A 15,880-nucleotide genomic window follows, 5' to 3' on the forward strand; every position below is an offset into this window, starting at 1 on the left:
AGGGTGTACGATTCCGTCGTGGCCTGGATGCAGGTCTGCTCCCAGCAGGTCCAGTGGGTCTAGACCCTCGTGATGAGGTAGCAGCGAGGGTTCAAAGGGGCTGCTCTACCGTGAGCCACAGCACCGCCGACTCTCTAGTGTTAAAGATGTGGGAGGCAGTCAGATGGTGCCGAACACCAATGTGAGAGTGGATCTCGGTGGCGCCTCCCTGTCGGACCTTCAACCGGTGGCACTCTACCAATCCCCGAGCCTCTGGGGAACCTCTCAGCCTGCAAACCCCAAGCAAGGAAGGTCAGACAGCAGGGGGGGTAGGGTCACAGCAGGCTTGCACAAGGCATGTTACACGAGTCACCGTAATCTCACCTCCTCATCTCCCGAACAGCCAATGTCAGCGGGTTGGGCGGCTGCTCCCATGGCCTCTTCTCATTGCAAGCAGGCCGGGGGAGGGAGGGTGATGGGGACAAACAACACCCTGGATTTCTTGCCTCTCCAGAGCGCGGTCACCTCCGCTACGGTTTGCCCCAGCCGTGGCGCAGCCTCTAACTCTGCCCAATGCAGCCCAGCAGGATCACAGGCATCAATCAGCACCTCTGAGCACCCTTAGCGGCTTGCTTCACCTCTGCAACCGTGTCCGGCTGCGTCAGGCACAGGGTCCGCAGAGGGGGCAGCCGACGAGCAATTGCTGGCAAGTAATTCCAGGATCTTGAGGGGTCCGTGGGAGCTCTATTAAAGAACGTCCGTCATGATGGCTTCCCAAGCCACGCCTGAGGTTCACTTTTAACTCTTATCTTGTGAACAAGAAAAGTCAAACTATGATATTAAAGGCATCCTCATGATCCGAAGAGCCCACCACTAGCCTAAGGTATACGCAGGGGGTTCTGTTGAGGACGCACACCAGTTGTGTAAGGTTTATATGCATACTACAGCTGGGGATAAAACCATTTTGGTTGGGCTGTGCCAAATCATGTTATCAGCCTATTGGCCAACAACTTGCCCAAACTCTTATACTGGAGGTTCAAGAGAGACAACAGTCTGTATGACTTAACATTGAGGAGGTCCTGCCTTGCCTTGGACAAAACCACTGCTGTTCCCTCACAGGTAGTATCCTGTAAGCTTACCATACAAAATGTAGGTTCATGCATTTAAAAAATGTAGGGGCAAACCTTTGTTTAGATGTCGAATAAAGCATGTCTTTGCTTGTTCTTAATCAAACTTCACAGATCAGCGTGGATTATTCCTGATAGAATCTCTTTCAATCTTGGTGAACAGCTTAACATCCGCTTTGAGAAAAGAAGTGAACCTCAAGGATGAAAAGAGCTGGGTGTTTTAGGCACAGCTTGGTTAAAAAAGCAACCGTGACTACACCCAAGATAAGCATCACGGATTCGGATTCTGTTAAATAATTCATGAGATTTGTCCATTTTGGAGTCAATTGTGAAATGCATGCTTTGTTTAGAAAAAAAAATGCTAAAGATCTGTGTAACCATCCAGGCCTGGGTTCTTGCTGCTCTTCAGGGTATCAGTAGCCCTCACACCACACCACACCTCTTCTATGGTGAAGGCATCTAGGGCTTCCCTCTGTTATACATTGGGTCTTGGCAACTGCGTGTACATCAGTAGATGCTGTTAACAACGAATCTTTCTCCCCGCAGGGAATCACGACCGCGTTGTGATTCCGCATACCATTACTCCGCAAGTCGGAACGACGACTTGAGGAGGGGGGGGGGGGGGGGGGGGGGGGGAGGTGTTGGATTTAAAATCCAACACCTTCCCTAGTGTCCCCACAGACTGGAGTTGGAATAGTAAAGTATACTATTCCAACATCCAGCGCCCCCCTCCGCAAGTCGTTGTTCTGACTTGCGGAGTAATGGTATGTGGAATCACAACGCGGTCGTCGTAACAACTGCGTTGTGATTCCCTGCGGAGTGAAAGACTGCGGGATGGTACCATATATTCGTCTACATCATCTCTAGTTCTCAGTGGAAGCACACATAGACCTCTGCTGAATTAACAGAGCTATGGTAGCTCTAAAATTATCTGAATTTGTAGTCTTCCCTGAACCATCTGTCCATTCTCTGTATTATTTTGTTTTACTTTCTCCATTTGCAGTCTAGGGTGATCAGCCATGCAAGTGCTGATCTGGTCTCCTGATATCTAGAACATTGCTTAAGATGAAGCAAAGTCACTACCGCCCTATTTGTAAATATGATTTTTTGTTGTCTTCTAGTCGCAGTCAGTTTTCTCAAGAGCATGACTGATTGTTTAACCCCATATTCTTTCCTTAGCTTTTCCAACCTTTTTCTCCAATTCCTGGATTTCTACATCTTGTAATGTTAAAAAAATGTGAATGAGTAATGCATTTTTCCCAGACCACTGCCTTGAAAGCACCTTGCACTCTACTCCTTCCACACCACAGGGTAATCCGCACCCACTTAGTAGCAAAATACTCATCTACCTATTTCCCTATCACACCTCTAAAAACCAGGTCCTGGAGTAAGAGCAGGTGTAGTCAGAACTAAGTGCATCCCAGTTTCATATAAATCTCTGAAGTGTTAGGCTAACAAATTGCTAAGTAACATGTTATCTATTCGAAGAGTCAATGTGAAAGTTCTAAGCTTAAAAAGCAAAGTCAGGAACTTTCCCAAACGTGTGCCTCTAACCACCTAACAGATCTTTCAGCGATTGCCAGTGGTTAGACTATTTGCTAATATGCCTCCCATATCTTTTTGAGTGTTTAATGTAATGTCAAAGTGCCCAGGGTTATGCCTAGAAGGAGCCCTTGCTTGCTTTGCCACAGGACCCACGCTGTTGCTAACTGACAAAGACCAATACGGCCGCAACCGGTTACTTGAGCTCCATCCTGGAAGAAGCCTTGTCTGGCAGTTCGGGATGGACTGCTCCCAATGAGAGCAGGGTCAGAACTGCTTTGCATAAGGTAGGACTCTGTCTAGAGTGGTACAGTAGGCTAAAAACGATGGGTTGGAATGCTACCCTGTGCAATTGTCAGTGGTAATACTATAAGCAAGCATTTCACCATCTGCTTTTTATGTTAGATCTTTCAGCTCATCAAAGTCTTGAAACTGCATGCTCTACAAATTGGAAACTTTAAGCATGTTACCTAAAAAGTCCTCTTCCCTTTTATCTGGAACAAAGATCAGTGCTTCAGAACCATGGTGCGTCATCTGCAGTTGTGAAAGTTTTTCAACCCCATGCCGATCCCCAAATATGTGGCTCTCCTGCATAGTTTCTCCCCAGGGGAGACTTCAAGAGTACAGGAGTTGAGTACTACAGTTTGTATGTTACATTTGGATATTTCCTGAGACCGTAAAAGATGACTGAGCATTCATGTAATATTGTTATGGTTATTGTTCCGGAAGGATAAGTGGCACTTAAACTATTTTTAAGAGGTGAATAGTCAATGTGTCTGCTGTTTGGAGGACCGCTCCATCCTTGACCCTCTCGTATATATCTGTACACCTCTTGCCACTAATATACAGACAACAAGCAACTGTAACAACATATCAGCTCGGAGACAGAAATTACACTAAAGTGACTCTTCTCATCTAACCATGGATAACACACGGCCAACACTAACCGAATCCAGAGTATCTGCCCCTCGCCTTCAACCTAGAGATTGCTCACCGCTCGGGCATCTCTAGGATGTTCCACTGAGATTTGATGGAAAATAGGTTATCCACAGAGCATGACCAAGAGTACCCATACCCAGCTCACATTGTGTTGCATCAGGCTCTAAATCCATAAGGATTAGTTTCATATTGGTCAAACATCAACTGTCCTGTCACTGCCGTTTCCTCATATTGATAACTGCAATTTCCTCTGGACTGGCATTCCCAGAGTCTGAGTTGCCCACTCATAGCCACCTTCACAGATCAGCTTACCTTATCTTGAATGACTCTAATTGGGCACCCATCCCATCAAAAACCTGCCAGCTTCATTTGCATGGCAGTCATCAGAAACTGTTATATATTTTGTTCTAAGACTTGCCATCGTGGTTGTTCAACACTGTAATGAGCAAAGAAAAGTTCAGACTGGCAGTTTCTTGCTTTAGAAAGAATGATACCCTGCCCAGCTTCCTCTGAAGCAATGTACTTAGAACGACCAGGAAAAATAATTCAAAGTGGTCCCCTTTTTTGCTTCTTCTAGCATGGCCTCAAAAACTCCTCCTTGGGAAGTACTAACTGTGGCAAATGGCGCACAATCCTTACTACTGCCATATTAATATACCTCTCACCTGAATAAAGCGTAGTCCTACATTACCTTATATACATTCTGATCTTACAACCTAGCCACCATCAAATGCTCAGTTTCCATGCCCTTGCAAAGTGTGACCCTACATTACCTCACATCCATCCTGATCATACAAACTAACCAGCATCTAATACTTAGTTACCATGTCTTTTCCAATTGTGCATGACTAAAACATTCTCACAAATGGAGTTCCCTCCTGTGTATCATACCTTGCTCATTTTATGTATTTTGGCCTCCTCTGGTTGTATGAACGTAAATCAGTCTGTCTCTTGCGTACTCTGTAAACATCATCTTCTATAATACACTTTCTAAGTCACTGCATGTACATGACTATATTTAAAGACTGTCTTGACTATTTTGACCATGTTCATCCATACATCACTTTGATGGCACCAGGAGCAGGGTGTGCTCTTGTCCAATCTTCATAACTAAATAATAAACGCTGACGGTGGGAAAAGGGTGAATTTTTAAGGCTTTTGGAAAATGTATTTTGGAGAAGGCTTAGAACAGTACCTTCCAGAGGAGGTACACTAAAAGCAAATGACCTGAATCACAATGTGGTGCTGGGTGTTGCTGGGGTAGTAAGCGAACGTTGAGCTTTACAAGCGCTGATGCACAAGTTCAGAGGGAAATATTACTAGAGTGGGCTGGGCAAGGCCACTGAAAAGAATTAACACATACTCATATGCTCCCTTAGCAGGTTTATAGATATTTTGTTACCTGTTATATTGACATCATGGTACGCCTCCAGCCAGGCCTCCATGCCAATCAGATCATGCTCGTTCACCAAGAAGATGATGTCTTTGGCCCAGTAAATCTGACCTAGAATACAAAAATGTAAAGCACGCTCTTGTCTGTAAAAGGATCAATGGGAGGAGCCAGAACAAGGAGAAATTTGCAGCTGACAAACCCCACCTGATTTACTCACTCTTAACACTTATAATGTGCCTACATATTCAACCCTGAAGCATTCAACACAGAGGTGGAAGCACTGACACATCTTACACAGTACTGTAATTGTAATCTATCAAAAGTAAGGGCTATTTTCCTGACATATACTGTAGGCATGCAGTGGGTACTCTATTCTGCCATCAGAAGTGTATAAAAACAAAAGATGCTTGCTTTGCAGAATCAACAGGTTTTGACAGTCAACTGAATGCTCAGTTATATCAATGCATTATGAAAGCCAAGTTTTTCTCAGACAGAAAGTGACTGGTGATAACTTTAATAGCAGTTCACAGACAAATTGGCGGTGGTGAGTCCATAAAACACAATGCTCCTAAAAAATTGAGAAAACAATCTCTTTAAGACGCATCTGGGCTGGGCAGATTTTAAAAGCATTTACAAAGTTCGGTAATTCTGAATTGCTAAGTTATAAAATAATTAAAGGCTGTTGCTTCAAGCAATAGGTTGTTAGCTAGATTTACTGCTGGCAAACGGGCTTTTAAAATATTATATATTCCCATCAATACAGGTAAAACAAGCATTTACAATGCAACGGTTTCGCCTTTGGAGAAGTTTACATTGCCAATAGTTTAACCTCTCGCAAATGTGAGAACTATTGTACCCTACGGACGACCTCAGCAGACAGCAATTACTACCACACACACACACAGACCCAGCCCCACACACCCAGAGCCAGCCACACCCAAAGCCCCCCCCCACACACACACACACACTGGAGCAGTCACACACACACACACACACACACACTGGAGCAGTCACACACACACACACACTGGAGCAGTCACATATACACACACACACACACACTCTGGAGCAGTCACATACACACGCACATACTCTGGAGCAGTCACATACACACACACCCAGGAGCAGTCACACACACACACCCCCAGGAGCAGTCACACACACACACACACCCAGGAGCAGTCACACACACACACACACACACCCAGGAGCAGTCACACACACACACACCCAGGAGCAGTCACACACACACACAGGCGAAACCTAAAAACCTCCCGCCCATGCTCATTACTTGATAAACAGTACCACCTCCGCCCTCCTACTTGCATTGACAGAATATCACGATACATTTTTTCATACCATGTTACATGTATCCCCAAGTTTTGGTTCATCCACATGAATCTCGTGAACCTACCAGGCACTTTAAGAGAACGTATTTACACCGGACACCAGGGTTGGGGGGAGATTCATTTCTATTTAAAGGAGTCCGGAGCACCAACCCAGCAGTATTTCTTCCTCCTGTGACCGCCTGTTTACACCCCGAGGCTCGTGCTACGGTGAGAACACAGGGCAGCACATAGTATTAAACCTAGGCAGTGCACACTTCAAAAACGCCAGAATAAGGGACACCGGGCCTTTAAATTCATACCAGTTTCTTGCACATTTCTGTATACAATTCCATACAAGTAAGGCAAGAAAATGCCCACGCATGGGAATTTTGAAGGTCTGGTTTGATTACAAACGCATCTAAGTGCTGCACATAAAAATAACGTTTCAGTAAGACTCGGAAAACAACGAGGGGACCAGGAGATCTGAAAAACAGGCATGTTAAACGTTAATAAAAACAGAATGCACAAGTTCCAATAGCTTTACCATCTAAGACTGGCCAAAAGACAGTCACCCGAGAAAGCCCCAGAGAGACCTGCTTCAAAGGAGGATGAAAACACAGCACAGCAGCGAGGGAAGCAGGCAACACTCCCACTGGGGGAGGCAGCCTCTGGAGTAAAAAAAAAGTGAGGACAAATTCAGAAGCTATGTTTTCAAGTCGTTTGAAAACTGATACTAAAAGGTCCTGTCGTGCATTTTCTGAGCACCAGAATTTCCCTTAAACCAGCTACCAACACTAGCCTCCCCGTTACAGAAATGTGCTTTGAGGGGAAAAAACGAACAGACAAAACATTTTGCACTGCCCACACATCCGAACACAGAATCAACTTCTTATATTAGAAAGCAAAGAGCACAAAAGGTAAGGCAGTTTTAGACAGCTCCGAGCAACTCTCTCCATAAACGTGAATCAGACTGGAGACCACTGTTTTGTAAGTGTCCAGCAACAACTGGCCGTGGGTGAAAAACTGTCCATTGAATAGGTGCAACCAGTTCGCCGCACATAAACCGCATGTGCTGCTTTAAGACTTCCACCCAAACGAAACCTACAAACTAAAGATGGTCTTAATTAACAAGAATCACCAATTACAAACACAATTCTTAGATTGGAAGTTACCATTAGTTTGTCATTTCCCATGTTCTTGTGTAGTGCTACCCATGTTAGTACACTCCTCCTTTGCATCACCAGAGGTACAGGCGAAAACAAAGACACGGACAGTGGGCGGAAGGGGGGCAAAGACACGGACAGCGGGCGGGAGGGGGGTGAAAAAGACACGGACAGCGGGCGGGAGGGGGGCAAAGACACGGACAGCGGGCGGGAGGGGGGTGAAAAAGACACGGACAGCGGGCGGGAGGGGGGTGAACAAGACACGGACAGCGGGCGGGAGGGGGGTGAAAAAGACACGGACAGCGGGCAGGAGGGGGGTGAAAAAGACACGGACAGCAGGCTGATTATGTTTTTTTTTTTTTTTCCGATGGTGCAAAATGTTAGCTTTATTTCAGAAATGCTGAAATGTTTGCTGCTTTATGATGCTTGCCATCCCTGAAGATAGCGCAGAGAGGGCCAAGGCAGACTTTGACAGCGCTACTCGAATCTACACCTAAATGTGGGTTTGATTTGAACAAATGCACCGGATAAACCGGTCGAAGCATAGACACAGCTCTTCGTATCCTTCCAGAAAGCGCGGCCTCATTTCTACCGTCCCAGCTGCTCACAAAAGCTCCCCCGAAGCAAACAAAAGTGAGGGCAGATTAGGGAAATCTGATGGCGTTATCTGTCCGGTGGGCCCGCAGACCTCATAAGAAACGGTAAAAGTCCTTTCCAGCCGGAGGATTACACACAATTAGCCCGGGCAGCCTCCAAGTAAATAGGGCAGCTGTCTAGGAGGCAGTAAACCAGTAATTTGGTTAGGGCGATAAGAATTGGCCTCCATTTATTTGGCATAAAACGTGTTAGCCCCAAATTTATTGCGCATTTATCCCTCACTCATCTCTCGACCCACTTATTCCCCAATCAGTCAATTCAATGGGGAATCGCTCCCCAACAAAGGGGGCTCGATGCACAACTGTCGCAGGCTGATTATATGGAGGAGCTGCGGACCTGCGCGGGAGCTCCAAGCGCCCGCCCTGTGAGGCGGGAGAGCCCGGCCCCGGCCCGCCCTCTGCAGGGAGCGGGGGCTGGAGAGGCCGTTGCCGGTTGAAAAAGAGCAGGCTCCCAGCCCGCCTTTGTCATGGGATGGCTCAGCAGCTGCCGCCGGTGCACAAACCACAGTCAAACACACGCACACGCCTCCCTTCCCGGCCCCCACTTGTGACCGCAGCCCGCCTAACCCTCTCGTTCCGTGCCCCCTCCCAATATGAACAGAAGCCTCGGACATGTTTTAATGGAGCCCACACACGTTAACGGCCTCACCGGCACCACCCCGCTGTGTGTGGCCGCCTGCAACACCGTAACACTGTCCACGTCTGGCGCCCAAGGCACCTCCCTTCCCAATATGAACAGGAGCCTCGGACATGTTTTAATGGAGCCAACACCCGTTAACGGCCTCTCCGCGCTGTGTGTGGCCTGTCCGCACCCCAGTAGCACTGTCCACGTCTCGCGCTTAAGGCACCTCCCTTCCCGGCCCCCACTTGTGACCGCGGTTCACCTATCCCCCTCGTTCGGTGCCCCCTCCCAAATCTGAGCAGAAGGCTCCGAAATGTTTTAATGGAGCCAACACGTTAACGGCCTCACCCTGCTGCGTTTGGCCGCCTGCGACCTCATAACACTGCCCACATCTCACGCCCGGCTGGGGCAAGCCTGCAAAATGTGTCCCCCCGCCCCCCTAATTTAAAAATATATATGTATATATTGTTTGAAAAAAGAGCGCGCTTCCTGCCCACATCATTGTCAGGGGCTCCCGATCGGACTCAGCAGCTGCCGCCAGTGCACTGATCACAGTCAAACACACACACTCCTCCCTTCCAGGCCCCCCACTTGTCACCGCGGCCCGCCTAACCCTCGCGTTCGGTGCCCGCTCGGCTGGGGCAAGTCTGCAAAATGTGTCCCATAAAATTAAAATGCTATACGTATATATATATAAAACAAAACAAAAAAAACATTAATATGGTCGGCCTCATGCTAGGCTTTGGGACGTGGCAACATGTATGTGTACGGCCGAGAGCTTGGGCATGCCCTCCCCTACGAAGCTACGGTGCGGGCGCTGCCGCATCTATGAAGCCGCCAGAGTAACACCTCGGCACGGATACGCTCTTTGATGGAGTCTGTGGATGGCCCTGAAAGAGCCTTTGCCAGGCGAAAACAAAGGCACGGAGAGCGGGCGGGAGGGGGCGAAAAGAAAGACACGGACGGCGGGTGGGAGGGGGGCAAAGACACGGACAGCGGGCGGGAGGGGAGTGAAAAAGACACGGACAGCGGGCGGGAGGGGGGCAAAGACACGGACAGCGGGCGGGAGGGGGGGGGGTGAAAAAGACACGGACAGCAGGCGGGAGGGGGGTGAAAAAGACACGGACAGCAGGCAGGAGGGGGCACAACTTACCTCATAAAGGAGAGAACAAACAAACAAGTCAGGTCCCGGGCCGGCAGCCAATCACAGCGCGGCCCGGGAATGACGTCACGGGGGTGTCCCGGGCCGGCAGCCAATCGCAGCGCGGCCCGGGACAAAGGGGCGTGGCTTAAAAAAAGCACCAGAAACGCCCCCGAATCGCGTTTTCAAGAGAAAGCGCGATTGACAGCCTCTGTCTCCCAATGGCTAGCCTCCATTTATGGAGCTAGCCAATGATAGACAGAGGCGGTCCAAACATCCCTACTGAAAACAAAGGTTTTCGAATAGGGAGGGGCTTTGCCCCTCGCCAGGTCGAAACCTAAAAAGGAACTACTAAAAACGCATTTAGCACTGCCTTAGCCCGTTACAGGCTACCTGCTGCATTTCACTGCTCCTAAAAGTACTAAAACAACAAAATACTTAACAGACTATCAGTTTGAGTAGCAGTGCGTAGTGATCGCACCACATTACGACATTTTACTACAAACAAAGGCTGCACACAAGTACATGGGAAACAATCTGGGTCATCTGTGTTTGTGAGTCAGTAGCACCCGCACCTTTTTCACAGGCCACAGGGAACAACAATGACAAGGCATGGCCAAAAAAGTAAAACATATGAAACGCAACTAGAATCATCGTCCAGTACGAAGCCCCGTTTTTGCAGCAGATAGTAAAATTGGGGATCCCTCCCTGTGTGCAGAAGAAAGGAAGGAGGATGTACGGTTTGGTCTAACGCAGACGTAAATAAACATGGGTGCAACAGCTCTATCGTGTATCTTTTACTTTATTTGGACAGCTACCACAAAGGAAGCAGTGTATTTTCCCCTCGGAGTGATGATTGCGCTTCTCGTTTAAGAATTTCAGCTCAAATGATGGGGAGGCCCATGGATGCGGACAGCTGACAGGAAGGATGGAGGGTACACCATCTGAGTGGATACTCGGTGCCCTTTTTCATTCCCATACACACAGCTGTCACCTGGCCTCGTCCCCGGCTCCTCCCCAGGTGAGGGAGGGCCGGCTGCTATATGGGTGCCCTGACACCATGCCCTGTACCCAGCAGCGGATGCACACACATAGGACTCCTCCGCCCCCACAAGAGCCTCGTAGCTTGCGGCAGCTCCTAACCCAAACACGCGGGGTGTGCGATGAGACAGCGCCCCTCCTGCCAGCGGGGGATGCTGTCACCGGGCAAGGGTAGGGATTACGTGGCGGGAGGCCACCACCTCGCTCACCTCGGGGTGCAACACCGGGACGCAGCTCGCCTCTTTCTCGTACTCCTCCATACCGTTGTCAGCCATCTTGGTATTAAACCCCAGCGCTCGGTATGCTGGGTAAGCGCCGGGGGAGGAGGCGGTGGAGAGGGGACGACCTCTGCCTGCTCATTCACTCGTCAGCAGCGACAGAAGGGTCCTGAGTGTGCTTCAAAACAGAGCTCCGCACAATGCAAAACACTTTCACTACTCGGCTACAAACGTATTGTTTATCTACGTTGTTCACGCAACACTAATACAAACAAAGGAGCTCCTACTACTATACCGATACAGAGTTGGCTTCACGTTGTGGTAGAAGTATCACACCCTTGCATATTTTCTCGTGAATTAGGTGAAACCTGCAGAGAATAATTAGAGGTTAGGGAAACAAGTCAGGTCCCGGGCCGTGCTGTGATTGGCTGACGTCACGGGGTGTCCCGGGCCGGCAGCCAATCACAGCGCGGCCCGGGAAATGACGTCACTGGGGTGTCCCGGGCCGGCAGCCAATCGCAGCGCGGCCCGGGACAAAGGAGCGGGGCTTAAAAAAAGCACCAGAAACGCCCCCGAATCGCGTTTTCAAGAGAAAGCGCGATTGACAGCCTCTGTCTCCCAATGGCTAGCCTCCATTTATGGAGCTAGCCAATTGGAAACAGAGGCGGTCCGAACATCCCTACTGTAGACAATAGTTTTCGATCTGGGAGGGGCTTTGCCCCTCGCCAGGTCGAAACCTAAAAAGGACCTTTACTCAGGGTTAAGTAAAGTACTGTTGCCACAGGTCCCCATCCTGGTTCACCTGGATGCCCATGTGAACTTGTAAGATTGTGTAAGCCAATTAAAGGCTTTGTTGTCTAAGGGGTTAACCGAAAAGATGTTTTAAGACAGAGAAGTAGCTCCACCCACAAAGAACGTAAGATCTACATAACAAGCAAGATACCTCTGCGGTCTACCAGGTCAACCTGTACGACTTATGTTTCTGCAATCTGAGGTGTAAGCCTTTAAGACCACTCTTACCCAGTGGGTATCACTACTGTTACCTTTCTTACCCAGTAGGTATGACTACAAGTATGCACCTGAAAGAGTGGTGCGACCAGGAGAGAATTCAGCAATTTCATGTGTGAGCCTGTATAGTCAGTGTTGTTAGGGTAGAGCTCTGCAGTCTAAGATTTGAGCCTGCGCAGCCCACGTTACATGTGAGCCTCTAGGACCTGTTACATGGAAGTTAGCTCTGCAGTGAAAGGTGTGAGCCAGCATGGTTTGTTACATGAGGGCAGCACAGCAGTCTAAGGTATGATCAGTGTTCCTTAAGGATAGTTCTGCTGCTTAAGGTCTGAGCCTTTATTGTTTGCGCACCTAGTGGGATAACAGAGTGCAGTTACCTCTGAAGTAGGATGCTAGTGCAAGCATTAGACCCAGCGCCTGGTTGTTGCGACCTCCCTCACTGATTGGCACACTTAGCACCAGTGATTCTGTGCTTGCCGCTCTTGGAGCACGCAGGATCCCGTACACGTTAGTTCCCTTTACGAGCTGCATTAAAGTGAGAAGAAACACACGTTACAGAGTAACCAGAATATCTTGTCATACTGCAATATTAGCATTATAATGAATTGAATACCTGTCTAACCCAATGATAGTATAGTAATACAGCCTGTGGGGCGGACATATCCATTTAAATTGGAGGAAATTTCTGTTTTCTATGAAGTAAGGTGGGGAGATCTGTGAAACCTGAACAGAACACTGCTGTTTGCAAGCCTGATATGCCGTGCAGCTTTTTTTGGCTTAGAGTCAAAATGTCTGCCAGGATCTTTAAAAAATATATAATCAACTTTAGTTAATATTCTTGCAGTAAGATTCAGTTTCATGTGCCTCTAATCTATCTAATACCACTAATATTGGTCTGGACCTCAAAGAACTTATAACCCATTTGTGAATGCAGCAAGAAGCAATATTGAGGAGCCATTTATTCAAATACTGAGCAGGTAACAAGCTTGTCAAAGTTCAGTCATGGCAATCAAGGATAGCACGAACTCTGAGACTAACAGGTATGCTTGTGGCTTCCTTTCTTCTGGCTGTGGGGTGCTGAAAACGGTTATTTTCTGAAACAACAAACCTTAATGTAATGCTCATCTAATGCTTTGGACAGATTTCAAATGAATTTAGATGTTCTCAGTTCTGACTCACAGTCCCTTAACTTTGATTTTCAGGACCGTCCACTAAAACCCTCATCTCACAGCTCAGGCGACTTGCAAACATCACTTTGGAGCTTTGGTCTAGTTCCTTCCATTGATTTTGCTCTTTACCACCCTCTATCTAATCTAGTTTTTGCCTTAAGTTGAAGATTTGCATCAGTCACTTTGGATATTATGGAAACAATGTTACAGGAAATAATTAATCCTCCACATAAATCTGTCCCAATACCTACAAATCTCTCTGTGGCTTCATCTGGAAACGGCAGCTTGCGGGAGAAGGTCTGTGTGTACACCTCCAGGCCCAGGTTCCCCATAGTCTCTTCAAGCCAAGCCACTGGCACCCCCCTGAAAATGCAATGAGGAAAATAGGGGAGCGTCAGCATAAGAGGAGGAGCCAGCTTCTCCTGGTCTGGTAACTAGCCACATTGAGACCTCCAAAAGAACTGAAAAGGAGACTTTGAATTTCATCCCACAGAAAACAGTACTGTAATATTTGTTTGGAGATAATAGACAGCCAGAAAAGAAGCTGGTTCTGGCCGTATCGAATACCATTTTCCTTTCTAAACTCTCTGAAATTGATGTTCTTACTGTCAACAGGCGCTGGGTGAAATCTAAAGTTCAGATCACGTCAGAAGCCTGCTTTTAATGACATATAAATGTATCAATATATCACAAAGAATAACGAGTTACAAAACGGGACCTACATACAGGGGAGACAGACTAAAAGCGATGAAAAAGAAGACATAATATTAGGTATCACATTAAAGCAACAGTTCAAGAACCTCTGCAGCACATGTGGTGAGAGTTGGGGTTGACTTAAGAATAACAGCAAGCTGATGGGTCAAGACGAGTCCATGCCCCTTACTTAACAGCGATTCAGAGGTCTCGAAAAAAAGAGAGGGGTAGCTATACAGTAATTTAAAAAAAAAAAAAAAAAAGACTTTAAGCCGGACTCATGAAAGAATCGTTGTTTTTAACACCTCAATTCTTCGCTGGAATGGATCCATCTGTAGCTCTATGCTAAATACCATTTGAACTCCTGCTACTACAATCCTTAACTTAAAGAGTACAACTAAATAATGTCACTTATCTTCCACAAAGATGATAGGGGAAACCCAAAACTCAATTCAAATAAACAATCATAAGTATGAGACAGGCATTCCAGTTACAATCATACCATGACCCAGGTAATTCCATTGTAATTCCAATATTCATATTTAAATGCACATTAATACAAAGTCATGCGTACTTTTAGGACATGGAAGAGGTAGATCTAGACCGTGAATTGGGGACAGGAGAATTAGATCAATTAACTCCAAGTCAAAATCCACATTACAATGCTCAAAAAGGAAGTAGCAAGCTTTAAATCTGTTTTGAGAAGCTGACTAAATATTACAGTACTCAGACACAACTACTCACTAAAATACTTCAGAAGAAATATTGCATTTGTTGATAAATATTTAGGTTCAGTTAAAATGTCAAAGTTATTGTATAGTGTGGATTTAAGCAAACAAGTAGTAGCAACACACAGCAGACGAGCTAATCTGCTACAAGATCGTTTTGACCACAAGCTCCAAATAGAATTCTGCCACTTTTGAAAATGTCTACTTTGGTCTACAATGTGGCCATCTTAACACACCCACTTACCAGGCAGACGTGCTCTCTCTAATGTGGCATTTGACTTTTCCACCCCAAAAAATCATTGCCATTGCAAAACAGATTTCAAACCGTAAGACACTGTTTATAAGGCATTGCCTCAAGAATATTTAAGCCTGTCCATCCATTTTCAACGTCTACGTCAAAGATCTGTACCCCTTACTCTCTTCCCCAACTGTGACTATTGTCCCCCAATTCATCTGCAAACCTTTCCCTCCTAGCCCTGCTGCATGGGACTGAAGTCTAATGTGAAACACAAAGGTGCTCATTACTAAAGGTATGGACTAGTCATTCTCGTGCAGCCCATTCAGTATCAAATTTAAGAACATATTGTAGGATGCTGGCTCTGTATATACTATACCAAAGTGGGGTATAGTGTGCACTAAGTCCAGTGGGTCCCCCAAAGGTAGGCAGAGGTAAAGTTAGATAGCACCTTACTCTCCATTTGTGGTAGTGTGGTCGAGCAGTAAGGCGTTATCGGAGGGTACTGTTAAGCTTTTGTTGTACACACTGAATCAGCAGATGATTTTACACACTCAAAGACTGAACTTCAGACCAATTGTTTTTGTATAAAAATATTCTTTTAGTTATTTTATTTCCTAGAAACAAGCAAGCCTGGCACAGGTAAGTAATAAATACTCTGCAGTAAATATACTTAAATCAAATTGGTCTTTATTTCGATCGTGCAGATCATAAAAAACAGATAATATTTATATTGTCATAATAAAAAAATAGACAAGTAGTCATATACTAGCACTAGGATACAGCGACTGTGCCGGTCACTGGACAGTATAACTTGATATTTACAGTGCTTAATTGTAGAAAAAACTTAGACAGTCATGATAAAACATTAAAAGGATTAAAAACAATGTCAATCTAC

General features: G+C 46.6%; 1 protein-coding gene across 1 annotated transcript in view; it reads right to left on the reverse strand.

Moving 5' to 3' along the window:
- GPAA1 (glycosylphosphatidylinositol anchor attachment 1) overlaps positions 1 to 15,880 on the reverse strand; it is a 129,302-nt gene that overhangs the window by 72,218 nt on the left and 41,204 nt on the right. The window contains exons 4-6 of the mRNA XM_078686537.1: positions 13,578 to 13,689; positions 12,535 to 12,682; positions 4,990 to 5,091 (exon numbers count right to left, since the gene is read on the reverse strand). Coding sequence (XP_078542663.1) covers positions 4,990 to 5,091; positions 12,535 to 12,682; positions 13,578 to 13,689 — 362 coding nt within the window. The remainder of the gene's footprint in view (positions 1 to 4,989; positions 5,092 to 12,534; positions 12,683 to 13,577; positions 13,690 to 15,880) is intronic.

Source organism: Lissotriton helveticus, chromosome 4_1, assembly GCF_964261635.1.
Source record: "Lissotriton helveticus chromosome 4_1, aLisHel1.1, whole genome shotgun sequence".
NCBI classification, from domain to species: Eukaryota; Metazoa; Chordata; class Amphibia; order Caudata; family Salamandridae; genus Lissotriton; species Lissotriton helveticus.